We start from the raw sequence: 15,248 nt of genomic DNA on the forward strand, positions 1-15,248 counted from the left end.
AGCGGAGGGCACTTTACGTGTCATTGTTATTACCTCCCTTTTCTGTTCCAGTCGCGTATGGTTCGCGAGAAGAACGACTGCCGGAAAGCCTCCGTATGCGCTCGAATCTTTCTAATTTTACATTCGTGATCTCCTCGGGAGATACAAATAGGGGGAAGAAATATATTCGATACCTCATCCAGAAACGCACCCTCTCGAAACCTGGACAGCAAGCTACACCGCGATGCAGAGTGCCTCTCTTGCAAAGTCTGCCACTTGAGTTTGCTAAACATCTCCGTAACGCTATCATGCTTACCAACTAACCCTGTGACGAAACGCACCGCTCTTCTTTGGATCTTCTCTATCTCATCCATCAACCCGATCTGGTACGGATCCCACACTTAAGAGCAATACTCAAGTATAGGTCGAATGAGTGTTTTGTAAGCCACCTCCTTTGTTGATAGACTACATTTTCTAAGGACGCTCCCAATGAATCTTAACCTGCCACCCGCCTTACCAACAATTAATTTTATATGATCATTCCACTTCATATCGTTCCGCACGCATACTCCCAGATATTTTAGAGAAGTAACTGCTACCAGTGTTTGTTTCGCTATCATACAATCATACAATAAAGGATGCTTCTTTCTATGTATCCGCAATACACTACATTTGTCTATGTTAAGGGTCAGTTGCCACTCCCTGCACCAAGTGCCTATCCGCTGCAGAGCTTCCTGCATTTCACTACAATTTTCTAATGCTGAAACTTCTCTGTATACTACAGCATCATCCGCGAAAAGCCGCATGGAACTTCCGATACTAACAGAAAAGTAAATTACCAGGAGAAGTTAGCGCAAAGGAACTAGGACCTCCCAGACCGGATTCATTGATTGAGAAAAAAACGAAATCAAATAAGCGTCAGTACAAGTGAACATTTAACAAAGAAGTGTATAACAGCGTAAAATGTTGTGACGGTGCAACGTAAGTATGTCTGAATTTCAGCCCAGAAGTTAATTTGTGAACTAATATATGTGTTCCAGATCTTACATATTTGTTAAAAAAAAACAAAAAAATATCACGAAAACTCCCACTTTCATAGAAATTCGAACCGGAGAGTAGCGAAAGCTTCCCCATTATTTCGTTCCTTGGTACTTAATTATGTACCAAACAATAACTGATGCATATTATTATCATTGACAATGCATAAACTAGTTGATAAGCATAACTGTTATACAGTAGATGTTATTAACTACACACACTCAAATTTATCTGAATCTAAAAATTTGTGAACACCCAGAATGTATACTCATGAGCTGCCACTGTTTAGTAGATTCACCCTGTATATATCTACCCACTGTTCTCGGGTAGCCGTCAACATGCACTGTGCAGTTATATGATAACGCGTGAGACGTTTGATCATTGAACGTTGAAGTACTGGAAAAAACTTTAGCGTAATCGAATATATTAATACTAATAACAATAATAGTATTAGCTGATGGATAAATAATTACTTTCAGTCTTCTTCTGCCTTTTGGGTGATCCCTGCTGATAGCGGTTCATGACGATCCCTTCACTACTACATTCAGAACTCAACGATCCCTTTTGGATGAGAGCAATGTGGTGTATGGGAGGCGAGGTAAGGAAAGGGCAGGGGGAGAGTAAAGAGAGGAGTAGAGGTGATCTTGAATATGATATGCGCAATAAATTGTGGCAACTGTAATATGACACGAAAGGTCATTTGATTGTCGGCAAGTTCTCTTCCTGATACCCTGCTAGTGACGTCACAGAAAGTACTTAGGAGGAGAGATAGGTCTCGTTTGCTCTTTGTGTGTTGGTCGGATGTTGTTGGTGAGCCCGAGCTGCCGTGTATGTTACATACTCCAAACTGAAATAATTTTGGTGAGTGCAATTAAATACTTCAAATTTCCCTTGGATAACTTGTGAAAGCGATTTACAGACTTGCTTTTCACCAGGCTTCGATTATTGTACTGAGTTATCGACAGCATCAAGAGTGTGCCGAAATTACCAAATTACAGGCATTACCTCTCACCACGGACGACATAGTGGGTGACTTAACCACCGAGAACAGCGACGTTTGTGTAGATTTGTCAGTGCTAACAGACTAGCAACACTGAGTGAAATAACATCAAAAATCAATGTGGGGCGTACGACGAATGCACCCGTTAGGGCATGGCGTTAATGGGCTCTCCTTGGACCCCAGACGACTGGAAGACCCTGGCCTGTCCCGATTTCAGTTAGGAAGTGCTGACGGTTGGGTTCACAGAGTGTGGCACAGACCCGACGAGGCCGTTGATCGAAGTTGTCAACAAGCCGTTGCGCAAGCTGGTGGGAGCTCCATCGTGGTGTGGGTTGGTCCAAGTGAATGGCTATGTTCGCGACGGCGAAGTACTATGACAGACAAGAAAAGAGTGTGGTGGCGACTCCTAGTGGCATCAAATGCTGACTTCAGCGTAATCCTTGCAGCAGCAGTCGCTTTCTGTCAGCTACCTATCGAGACTTCTCCGACAGAAAGTGTCGAAACGGAGACTTTCGCGATCGGTGTGACGCAAGCGGCAGGTGGTTTTTGCGCGGCGGGCGATCGCGCCTCGCTCGGCGACGATAAGATGCGATCGCGCCAGCACGGCAGGCCGGCGCCTTATCGAGGCAGCTGGACGGCCCGGCCCCTCAGTGTGACATGGCGCGCCGTCCGCGGCAGGATGCAGCGGCGGGCCCGCTCTCGGTGAGTTCCCCGTTACTGTGCCTGAGGCTGCACGGGAGCTTCTTTAACGCAACTGTCGTGCGGTAAATAGCGTAAGAAATACGGACCCAGTGGTGTGGTGTGAGACGTGGCTACAAAGTACGGTAATTAATGCCCGTTGTCGAAGGACAGGTCCGTTCTCAAGGTAGTATCGCAGACAGATGGGCCTGAGACAACTTCTTTTTTGTGTCAAAAGACGTGATAGCGGTTACACGTGCGCAAACCCTCGTAATACCAAGAGGGGGAGGAGAGGAGTGTTCGTAATGCCTTCCTATTGAAAATATTGTAATCTAGTTAGTTCTTTATATTTCAAAATTTTTCAACAAATATATATTGTTTTTAATGATTTATTCCACCAGATTCCACACATTTGTTACATTTTTAAGTTAAACAATCCAAAAATGTAAATCTCAGTTCTAGGGCAACCCAAAAATCTAAATCTCAGTTCTAGGCGTCACTGTCTCCAACGAATGTAGTATTCAATATTTCCAAATTCAGTGCCTTACTTACAGATCACTATCTCTTTAAAAAGTATATCGACAGTAAAAGTCGACAACAATGAATGAAATTTGCATTTTTTAAATTCTTTGCAGTGGTCATAAACTCAGTAACACATCTTATCGAAAGTTCGTTGCTATTTTTGAGAGTATACTAAATGATATTTTCAGCTTCCGAACCCTCCTTACACACCACTAGCTCTTAAAAAATTATGTTGTTAATATAATTCAGCAACAATTAACAAATTTTGTTTCTTAAAGTTTTTTTTTTAGGTTGGCAATAAAGTACTCTCTCACCCCCCCCCCCCCCTCTTTTCCCCCGCTAATGAGCGTCATGTAAAATGCCTCGGTATTGCTAAGGTTACATAACGCAGTGTTCTGACCAACAGCTACTTCTGATAACGATTGTTGAGGTTTCCTCAACATTCCCCTTAGTACGCGTGCGTTGCGCGACACTCACAATGGAGTTTACTGACAGTGAAGTGCTTATAATGGAGGGTCAAAAGCACAAATATTTATACGATATTTGCGACCCTGATTATAAAAATCGTTATAAGAAACAATTTGCATAGATGAATGTCTGTGAAGTAGTTGTCAGATATCGATGGGGAAAGTATACAATGAATTGAAGTGTACTCTCAGGATATTAGATTTTTTGGTCAATATTATAAAATTTCTTGGCATCTGCATAATAAGTAGCGATACAGCTGTGTTACAGTAGGGTCAGTTGCTTATTATTATTATTATTATTATTATTATTATTATTATTATTATTATTATGCGTGAATAACACTTACAGTAATGTGACTAATAACTTTTTCGCAGCTCCTATACTATCTTGCATACTGGCATCTCAGCGTGCAAGTTTTTCACGTACTTTACAAATGGGATACTCAAATGATTGTATTGACATACTATAATAATCAAGAAATAAGTTTAGAAAATTTTTCAGTCTTTCGAGTATATTTACGTACTTAGCGAGTTTGATCTACAATATTATTGAATGTAGCGACCACACTTACAGTAATGTAACTAATAACTTTTTCGCAGCTCCTATACTATCTTGCATACTGGCATCTCAGCGTGCAAGTTTTTCACGTACTTTACAAATGGGATACTCAAATGATTGTATTGACATACTATAATAATCAAGAAATAAATTTAGAAAATTTTTCAGTCTTTCGAGTATATTTACGTACTTAGCGAGTTTGATCTACAATATTATTGAATGTAGCGACCACTCTGATTTTTCTTTCTGTTTCCGTCGGCTGACAACCAGTAAGGAAATAATCGCTTTTGATGTGATGTTACGCCCATTTCTGTCGCTATACTTCTCAATTCTCGAAAGACGTACTTCACTCTGGCCGGAGCGTAATGAACCGTGCTGGAAAGGAAACTACGTTAACAATTCATCGTGTAGCCAGCGTGCTCCCAAACCTGTGTCAGTTAGCTCATAAAACTTTGCACTACTTAACATGTTGCATGGCCATGTGTTTGCGCTAACAAAATGTTGCGGTAATTTCTGTGAAAATTGTTGCGTTTAAAAAACGCCCGTGTAGCCTCAGCCTTAAGACAACTGAGCCTGCGTCAGCCACAGACCTGTCACTGTTGCAGCCGCTGCCGCCACACTTCGGTTCACTGAATAGGGGAGTACCCAGTGGCAGAATACGAGGATCAGGGAGTCTAGTAGACACCAACTTCACAGATATGCATGCTGTCATACGCTGCTGGTCAATGAAATTGCAGCATCATGAAGGCGATATGCAGATAACGTCAAATTGACGGGATGTGTACTACATGCTTGGATATTCAAGTGATCAATATTTCAGCACAAGCATACAAAGTACCGGGAGTATCGGCATCTACTTTCTTTATACAAAGAAAGATTACGCAAAGGGACTCTCATTCAAAAATCGCTTTTGAATGTTGGTTGTAAGTGCTTGTATCTCAAGCTGGCGGAATGGACTGCGGGCACACTAATAAAGATATCTTTCTCAAATTTGGCTGAATTGCTCCTCGGGCATGTCCGCAAGGGATAATACTCTATCTTTTTATTTTAATCCATTCATTAGCTATTCCAAAAAACGTGACCAAAAACACGCGACACAGCTACATCTTTGTCTGCAACTTTTAAATCTCAGTCTGCAACTTCCGCCGTTTTATTATTTTGTCAAATGTCGGCTACTTCTCCGTGAGCAACATCCTTTAGATTAAGAAATTGTTTATTTTTTGAGTTCAGATAAGGTTTGCAGACTGCAGTAGTTCCGTCGCGGATATACCTCATTTTGGACAGAACAACATTAGTTCCTCTTATTTGGGTCTTGATGATGACCGAATTTCTTAACAAAATCAGAAAATGTTGTCCAAGAATCAAAAAATAAAATGCAAAAAAGAATCACCTCGGTTGCTTCGTTAGTTTTTCAAACGGAGTCGTATAATATCGCTCATTTTATAGGCTAAAGAGGAGAACGGACCCTTAAGGCAAGACCGCATGTTGCTCGTGCTGTCCTAACCTACTCCGATATAGAGGGTGTTCTACTGCTGGCCTGGCCATGTGCCACCCACTGAAAACATCTGCTTCTGAACTGCCGAGGCACCGGCACGCCATCATTCGCCAGCCACTACGTTTGGTGTACTCTGGCACAGCGCTTAAACTCTATGTTATAACATACCCGTATTTATCATCAGAGCTCAATTCGGGTCGATGCCTAACTGGGTTAATGGGTTAAGCTCATTGCTGCGGTGACAGCTCTCAGTACTAATCACCTTCAAATTTAAGCATATATTCTTCATGCTGTACTATATCCGCATAATAAGCGAAAGTTTGAGATTTGCTATCCTCCCTAGTTTTGGATGTTTAACGGCCAGCCAGGCACTTCATGCTATACAACTCGGGCACTGTGGGTCTAACCTCAGGTGTAATTCGCGCTTTATATTAGTATCTTTGGTCCCCAGTGAGACGAATTCGTGGAGAAGTTCGTCCTTATTACGAAAACGTTAGGTAGTTAAGTTCGTGAAATGCGAGCAAAGAAATAGGAATAAACTGGAGAGGAAAACGATTCATTATTTCAATTTAACGCTGAAGAATACTCTGTCATTTTGAATATTATGTGATTTTTCCATCGTCTTCGGTATCTCACTACCCTCTTTGTTTCGCTTTCTGTGATTCGCGCTTCACAAAAGGTATTGCTCAACCAAATAGTAACAGCGACCAACTTGTTAACAAATTTATCTCACACAAAAAAGAGAAATAATGTAAAAAAGCAAATTATTCTTGAGGATGAACACACGTTTTCCAAAATTCGGAATCTAAAATTAGATCTACAACTTAGATTCCGCTGTTTTTTCTTTCTCGATGTTTGAGACTTTATCGCGAAAAACGAAAAATTTAAAATTCGAAGTACTTGCCTTCGCTGGCCACTACTTTATCCCATCTTCAGTGCAGCGTACTAATCCTGCAGCAGAAGAACAGGGCTTCTTTTGAGGAGATCCATGAATCGATCCAATGTTGCACTTTCTCATATAACCGGAAGTGCTTGTCAGGCAGGTCGTGTGCCGTTGATTGCAAAAAGTGATCGGTACAGGGATCAACGGCTGGAGAATAGGACGGCTGTGAGGGGATCCTCATTTCAACGTTTCCAAGTATGCTTTGACGGGTACTGAGCATGGGATCCACCACTGTCTAACTGCAAAGCAGCTTTTCATGTCTACCGCTATATTGTGGCCGTTTGTCTTTCAGTGCTCGCCTCGAACGCATTAACTGCTTTCGACAACGATCTCCTGTGATTGTTTTTGACGGTTTCAGTTCCTTCGGAAACCTTCTCTCTTCCACCGTCATGACGGTAATAGACGTCAAAATCACCGTCCTTGAAGGGTAAAACCATTCTCAGCACATTCTTTCGTTAATTGGTGCCTCATCACAGATCTTATCCAGCATATTAATAGCCTCAGCAGCAGATTTCTTCATTTTAGCAGAAAATTAAAACTTCCAGCAAATGACGAAAATTGGGTTAATAAGTTAACATACCGAATCCTTTATATGCAATCACAAATCGATTAATATGTTGATGGCGTTACGTTTACAGAGGCCAAAGCTTAAAATGACACTTTAACGACCTATCACCCATACCACCACTCACCGCTACTGCCATCGATTGCAAAACGACTTTGGAAAAGTTGTAGACCTAATATACTGAAGCATTAATTTTGTGTCTGGATGCGGCGTTTAGTACACTTCCTGTGTGGCTAATACGATCACATCTGCAACCACGACTTTTGTATAAAACTGAAGCAAAATAATCGTCGAAATAACTAATTGTGAAAATCTTTTATATGTTTGGGACACGGTGACTCTTTACATATGTGTTCAACAAATTGTTAAGCTTATGAAGTCGTCAGACAAACAAAGCAATTAGTTTCTGTAACTGAAGATCAAACCATTTGCCGGTAATTAAATTGTAAAACAAAGTCTCTGTACCGATATGACCTGCTGACCATCGTTGTAATGCAGCCAGATCACAAACGCACAGCGTGAAAATGAATGTCAGTCAAGAATGCAGGTTCAGCCTGGCGAGTGAAGTAAGGTTTACGCGTATTTAATACCTGATTAAATTTTGTTGTTCTGTCCAATATGCATGCGAACATAGGCATATCTCTTTTGCAGCGTATGTGTTCAGCTATCAGCTCCTGAAAGCGTCATCTTCTGTCCGAAAAGACGTACTTTCGGGCAGCTCTGAGACTAAAAACTGTTCTATTGTTTTAATCATTTGCAAGAAAGGCTTGATTAAAGCCAACAGTTTCGTGTAATGTGCAAGAACAAGAAACGACAGGTGCCTGTTCACACATGATAGTACTGTTAGTGGGTAAGTGGTACGCCACGAAATATTACTACTCTCGTTCGCACATTAGACGTGAGCGGAAAAAAAGCTTGATGATTAACAAGAGAATGAAGGGCAAAATACGTCAAAACATACCAACATCTTGTGTATATCTTTTGAGCATCGTGTGGTTACTGGATACCTCAGACGTGCCTTCCTGTTGCTGACGAGCGGAATGCTGTGCTTACGTTCAGTCATTGTGAGCGGTGTTGAGGGCTGCACAGCTTACTCTGTGAGGCTTGCTGGACATAAGCTCTCTGTCTTGGTCCACTAGTTAATTAGTAGCCGTAGTAGTGGTAGAATCCTACCACATTAGATTTAAAAGTTACATAACATCTTCTGTAGGTAACACTTAGGTATCCCTGTACAATTATGTACTGTATGCCCGCCTTCGCGGTTTCAGTCATGATTTATTCGCGGTAACAGTGCACTCATTTTGGGTCTTAAAATCAGAAGTCCTTTAATTTTACACAGCAAACTGATTTCCAGACAACGACAAGGTAGGACTTTGCGAAGCAGCAGGGACGACGATTCTACGAGACAGATTGCTTTCGTGGTATATTTCACTTGGCAGTTAATATTGCCTATATCACATATATAGAAAAAAATACCCTATTTTGTTGGCAGGTGACGTTGTCATCGCTATTATAGCAACCTACTAATGAGGGGCCACATGTTCTAGAGCTGTAAGATAAGAATACTTCATCAGAATAATCATATGTCCTAGTACTATCTTCTGTTTAGGTTTGAAAGCCTAATAACATTTGTCTTTCGACGTTCCTAAGCTATCTGCTGTCTAAACCACTAAAGCTGACTTAAACAATTGAATGGAGAAATTGTGTAAGTTTTCTTGAAAGTCAGAATTTATTGCCTCTATTTACTTATGGAAAGCTAATTTAATTAGCGTCTATGAATAAGCAAAGACATTCAAACCGTTCAGCTTGTTAGTAGCAAGTATAAAAAAACAGAAGTGATTGGAGGCAGCCGATGTAACTGCACCTCCATATCATAGAAGTACCATCGAGACAGAAAGGAACACATTGTTCTCTAACTAAAAGAAGAATTGTATGAAATAATTAGCAATGCGCGGTGGTGAAACGCATTTCAAAATAACGTGGTTTGATTTTCTGGATGAAATAGACAACCGGTTGGGTGCAAAATAAATTCACTAAGAAAAGCAACACCAGCTGTCCAATGTATGTCAGTAAATATATAAATATCCCTCCAACAGTGTGTCAAGATGTAGGGGAACACATCCCCGACACCGTAGTCGGTACAACCGGAAGCACGGCGAATGGACGGATATCCAAACCTAAATGAAAACCACTGTTACAAATGTGTGTGTACGTACACGCATGCAAAAACGTGTCGAATACCGGCACGTAGACTGAAACACGCTAAGCTGAAGCAGAGTTCCCTGTTGCAGCCATTCGTATGTTCAGTGGAAAGACACGTGTTTTAGACAATAGATCAACGCTTGATTATCACGTTGTTTTTACAAATAGTGAGAAACGGCGGTCGAGAGACATTCTACGTAGGTGTAAATCCGCCGATTAGACACCGAGATAGAACATTTCTTGGAAACTGGTTCAAACACTTTAAAAAAGGAAAGGAAACAATTGACACTGAGCCTAGTTCGGGACAGCAGTTATAAAGCATAACACCCGCTGACACAAAATCTGCGACCGTCGCTGGGATGGATATTCATGGGACTGGGGATTAGCAAGCACATTGTTAACTCCATCAGTCGCAAAGATTTTCGTTGTCGATGTAATATGTCGAGGAAACAGGAGGCAATCATTTCTCGGTCTGCTGCAACATGATCCATCGAAAATTCGTACCTGAAAATCAAATTTATGATCGTCAGATTCCGCGATGCAGCTCCGAAAGGGCTGCTGCTTCCACATCCGGTGTGTGTGGACAATTTTTGCGGTAATGCCGTACAATGGCCGTACAATTGCCGCCCATATGTTGTGATGCGTGTCTGAAAACTCTTGGCTAATCGCTGTCGGAACTTTTCTCAGACTTCAAGGATATTCCCTAGAGTGACTCATGTGTCCTTATGATTCCATTCGCTTCTCCCTTCCCCTTATAAGGGAAGCCTGAAAGCTATTCGTTTTTTAAACACACAAGGTGGCATCAATACTCCGATAAATTTCGAAACTCGTTTGAAACACGTTTTCAACGGCTGCATAAGGGTTGTCAAAAGAGTAAAACGCGTTTTATAATAGCTGCCAATAACACGTTTAATTCTGTTTTTTCTTATCATGATCTGTTTGCAACATTTTATTCATCATCGAATTTAAAGGCCAGATGTTGAATGTTTGCAGTGCCGTGCCATCCTACAGTAAAAAGCACATCTGAATTGAGAGATATTCAAAACAAAAATGGAAATCGAAGATAAATTTATATTGAAAACAACAATATAAATGTATGGCTCATGTACTTATAATAAAAATGTTCGAGTTACTTCTGCTATACGGTGAACAAAATGTCCGAAACTGATAATGGCAAAAACCAATAAAATATTTTTAAAATACATAATAAATTTAGTGGGTGGCAGGTGTTGAAAAAGTCTTTTGCTATACAACCATGGAATCCTTAAAAAGTCATCCACTAACTAAAAATAAAATGTCGAAAGTGTAGCCTGGTCAACATTGAGTACTTTGACGGCTAGTAAAGTTATCTACTTTTTTCTCAATTTGATTACGCAGTTCGCCTAACTTTTCACTCATCTTGTAGAATACATTGCTTTATTCGCTGTTAATTACATGATTAGCATCTTTGTGTCAAACGGTAAAGGCTCTCCAGAGATTTCTGACGACGTAGTATACAGTGTGAACCAGAACTCTACCGACAAACTTTCAGAGGTGATACAAAACAAGACAAACATGTTCAGTAAATTTGGGATCTAAAAGCGTTCCTTAAGAGCTATGAGCCCTTGTTCCGCAGAAGAGTTGCATTTGACAAAAGCAAAGATGAGCAAGTACTCATAGCTCTTAAGGTATGCATTTTAGAGCCTATGTTTACTTGACACCTTTTTTATTGTTTTTCTCCACACTACCACCTCTCTATGTTTGTCGGTGGACTTCTGTTTCACCCGGTATATGCCCTTAAAGCCTTCTATGACGGCAGGAAGCGTTATCTGCTACACTTGTAAGAATTAATATGCATGGAGCTATTCATTGCAAGCGTTATTGTGTTCATTTTACGGATGAATTACGTAATTCCTTTCTCATTACTTCGAGTGCAGATCTAAAATACCTCAGACCTAATGAGTTACAGCAGAAACGACTACGCTGTCAATCGTTTTAGCATCTCACGTCTTTTCTTGCCAGCATAGCCTAAAAGAGAAGAGAAAATCGCTAGCGTCGAGTTCCTGCAACAGGAAGTGAAACAGACGGGGGGGCTACAATCACATTGCCCTCCTCCATCTCATGCCTGACTGAACGCCTTAGAAGCGAAATCGGGACTTTCGATATGGTTTTTGTGAACCCGCTAGCTGGCACATCGTTGAAATGTAGGATGGAAAAGAACAGATGGATGAAGCGGAAGGGGGGTGAGGAGAGGAAGATTGGGATATACAGTCCCGTCGACATCAGGGTCATTAAAGACGGAGCACAAGTTCGGAATGATTCAAGGACAGTGAAGGAAATGTGCCATGCTCTTTCAAAGAATCATCGCGGCATTTGCCTAGGAGATTTGGAGAAATCACAAAAACCTAATTCTGGACGGTCGAACCCGGATTTGAACCGTCGCCCTGCCGAATGCCGGTCCAGTGTGCTACTGCGCCGCGGCGCTCGGTCAAAAGCGGTTTTGTGTGTGTGGGATTTGATTTTTGGGGGGGGGGGGGGGGAGGAGTAGACGGTGTGGGAGTTGGCACACGGCTGATGTGTGATGGATAACGAAGTGATTCATTCTGGTTATCTATCACACATGGCGCTGATCGCTTTGTAAGACACGTTTGACGCAGTGCTTAGTAGCTTTCCCTACACCAGTTGTCGGGGAAAGGAAAACCACATTCCATAAAAATCTAGTAGAGAGTAAAAACATGAACACACGACTTTCATGTAAACTTGACATTTAAGCTTATCGACAACTTATTGTGATGCTCACTTCAAAAGGCTAGAATGCACTTCCCTCTTTATTTTACTTTAAAGTTTGATTTCGTTACAAAACCCCAATGAAGACTGTCTTGTTACCGACATAAAACATCGACGTTAACCCTAATTTTAGTGTGTAGGAAAATTGTGTGTAGTTACTTTTGCCTTGTGTAGCAGTAGACGATTCAGTGATAAATGGTAAATTTGCTTATCATTCGAATGAATGTTGTAGAACAAAACACAGATCGTATTTTTGGGTATCTAATCACTATTCAAACTGAAAGTACTGTTATATATTAGTTTACAAGAATGCTATAGTTTCAGCCTCTTTTCAGTTGCAGACGTCCTAAATTGTTGTTGCATCATTAACCCAATTATCTTGCGCAGTACTCAGATCCAATAAAAGACGAGCATGCTTACCTGTGAATATTTTTAACTGAAGTGTGTGTATAGAGATAGACTGCAATATATGTGATCTTTGGTGAATAATTCCCGAGCTATGGCCCAGTGTAAACTGTACAAGCTGCCACAGAAAGGGCAACCCTTTTTTAACACGGCACACTATTCCCTAAGTAGAAGTCGTTTCTGTTATTGTACTTACAGCAAACTGAACAGATAATTGCGCTGTCAGTATCGTCAGCAGATGATTTCTTTAAAAGATAGCCTCTTTGACAGCTCATAACTGCTTTACAACTGTGACAGCTAAAAAAGGCATGACGGACGCCATCCACGTTCCTTCGCCAACAGTGTCCATACGAGTCAAATAGCTGGCTACAACCGGGAGATCTTACAGGGTGACAATCATGAAACTGTATGGAATAAAATCTTCATGCTGGCCGCTGTGGCTGAGCGGTTCTAGGCGCTTCTGTCCGGAACCGCGCTGCTGCTACGGTCGCAGGTTCGAATCCTACCTCGGGCATGGTTGTGTGTGATGTCCTTAGGTTAGTTAGGTTTAAGTAGTTCTAAGTTCTAGGGGACTGATGACCTCAGATGTTACGTTCCGTAGTGCTCAGAGCCATTTGAACCATTTTTGAAACCTAACTTCTGAACGGTTTGCGTTAGAACATTAAAACTGCACGGTTGGTCGCGGGGCAAGGTGGGAACTGGTATGTGCTTACGTATTTGGTTTAGCGACGAAGCCCACTTTCATCTGGATGGGTTGGTCAATAAGCAAAATTGGCGCGTTTGGGGGACCGAGAATACGCATTTCGCGAACGAGAAGTCTCTTCACCCTCCATGGGTGACTTTGTGGTGTGCAATGTCCAGTCACGGAATAATCGGTGCGATATTCCTTGATGGTATGGTGACTACTGAGCAGTACGTGAAGCTTTTGGAAGATGATTTCATCACCATTATCTAAAGTGACCCTGATTTCGACAAGATGTGATCTTGAAAGACGGAGCAGAAGAGATTTTGATGTCCTGGAGGAGCACTTGAGGGACCGCATTCTGGCTCTGGGGTACCCGGAGGCCACTGGCATGGGCCTCGATTGGCTACCATATTCTCCGGATCTGAACACCTGCTACTTCTTTTTGTGGGTTTAAATGAAAGACAAGGTGTACAGCAATAACCCCAAAACCATTGTTGAGCTGAAAACAGCCATTCAGGTGGTCATTGACAGCATCGATGTTCCGGCACTTCGTCGGGTCATGCAGAATTTCGTTATTCGTTTGCGCCACATCATCGCAATTGATGGCAGGCATATCGAAGATGTCATAACCTAATCCAAATATCTGTATGGAGGTTTACATGTTAAATAATGTGTGTGCTTGCCGTGGTTTGTAACTAGTTTACGTTTTTTCATATAGTTCATATAGTTCAATAATTGTTACCCTGTATGTCGTTTGTAGAACGAGTTCTACCTATACATGTACATCTATACTCTGCAAACTCAGTTATTAGAGTTTCTTTCCATCCCGTTCATGTATGGAGCGCGGGAAAATGATTGTTGGTACGCCTCTACATGCTGTAATTATTCTAATCTTGTCCTCGCGGTCCCTGTGTGAGCAATGCGTAGGGGACTGTAGTATATTCCTAGAGTCATCATTTGAAGCCAGTTCTTCAAACTTCGTTAGTAGACTTTCTCGTGACAGTAATTTCGTGGAGAACAGCGGCTTTTCTTAGTTCTTTAAAATGAGCATAAACAGTCTCGACTGCAAGAAACCTTAATTTTTGTGGTTACCGGTTTCGGTCAGTTGCTGACCAACTTCAGACCTCATACTGAAATATTAACATAGAATGGATGTAGAGGGATATCTGAAAATAGTAGTACTATATAAAATACATCATAGATAACAAAGAATGAAAGAACAAGCTGTACCCATGATGATAGATGGTGGCGGAGAACGAAGCAGGCGTTACGAATTGCAACTGTCTTGTGATAATTTACGTCTATGTTCAAGAGTCTGCTAGTTAAGCTTCTTCACTATATCTGTAACCCTCTCCCACGGGTCAAACAAACCTGCGACCATTCGTGCTGCGCTTTTCTGTATATGTTCAATATCCTCTGCTAGTTCTATTTGGCAAGGTCCCCACACACACACATCAGAAATATTCTAGAATGGGCCGCACTAGTGATTTGTAAGCAATCTCCTTTGTAGACTGATTGCACTTCCCTGTTATTGTTCCATTAAACCGAAGTCTACCACTTGCTTTACTCACAACTTGGCCTATCCGACTGAAAGGTTCTTCATTTGAAGTATTGGTTGCAAATACATTGTTACCCCAACCGATACTTCTCTGGGCTTCTGCCTCCTAAATGCTTGAAGTTTCTCCGCATATTTCACGTCCGCTTTTGTTTCAGGATTTTTCCCCTGGTTCTCCCCCCCCCCCCCCCTCCCCCCCTTGTTTATCACAATTTATTGGGTCCCATCATCCTTATCGCCAGGTGTCTGCCGAACTTTAATATAGGTATTAGAGGAAAAGACCGTAAAACCACACCCATAATGCGCTGTATACCGTTTCCGTCGTTACCGAAGCAGGCCGGCACCGATGTGCCATAATGGTTCAACCAATTAACTTGCATTCAGCGAGA

General features: G+C 41.6%; 2 protein-coding genes across 2 annotated transcripts in view; one reads left to right on the forward strand and one right to left on the reverse strand.

Annotated features, from left to right (window-relative positions):
- LOC126359655 (calpain-A) overlaps positions 1 to 15,248 on the reverse strand; it is a 573,819-nt gene that overhangs the window by 513,500 nt on the left and 45,071 nt on the right. The window lies entirely within an intron of this gene.
- Positions 2,637 to 15,248, forward strand: part of LOC126359702 (transmembrane channel-like protein 7) — a 169,139-nt gene continuing 156,527 nt past the window's right edge. The window contains exon 1 of the mRNA XM_050007652.1: positions 2,637 to 2,719. Within this exon, the coding sequence (XP_049863609.1) occupies positions 2,675 to 2,719 (45 nt within the window). The 5' untranslated portion in view covers positions 2,637 to 2,674. The remainder of the gene's footprint in view (positions 2,720 to 15,248) is intronic.

The sequence above is a fragment of the Schistocerca gregaria genome, chromosome 1, assembly GCF_023897955.1.
Source record: "Schistocerca gregaria isolate iqSchGreg1 chromosome 1, iqSchGreg1.2, whole genome shotgun sequence".
In the NCBI taxonomy this organism is placed as follows: Eukaryota; Metazoa; Arthropoda; class Insecta; order Orthoptera; family Acrididae; genus Schistocerca; species Schistocerca gregaria.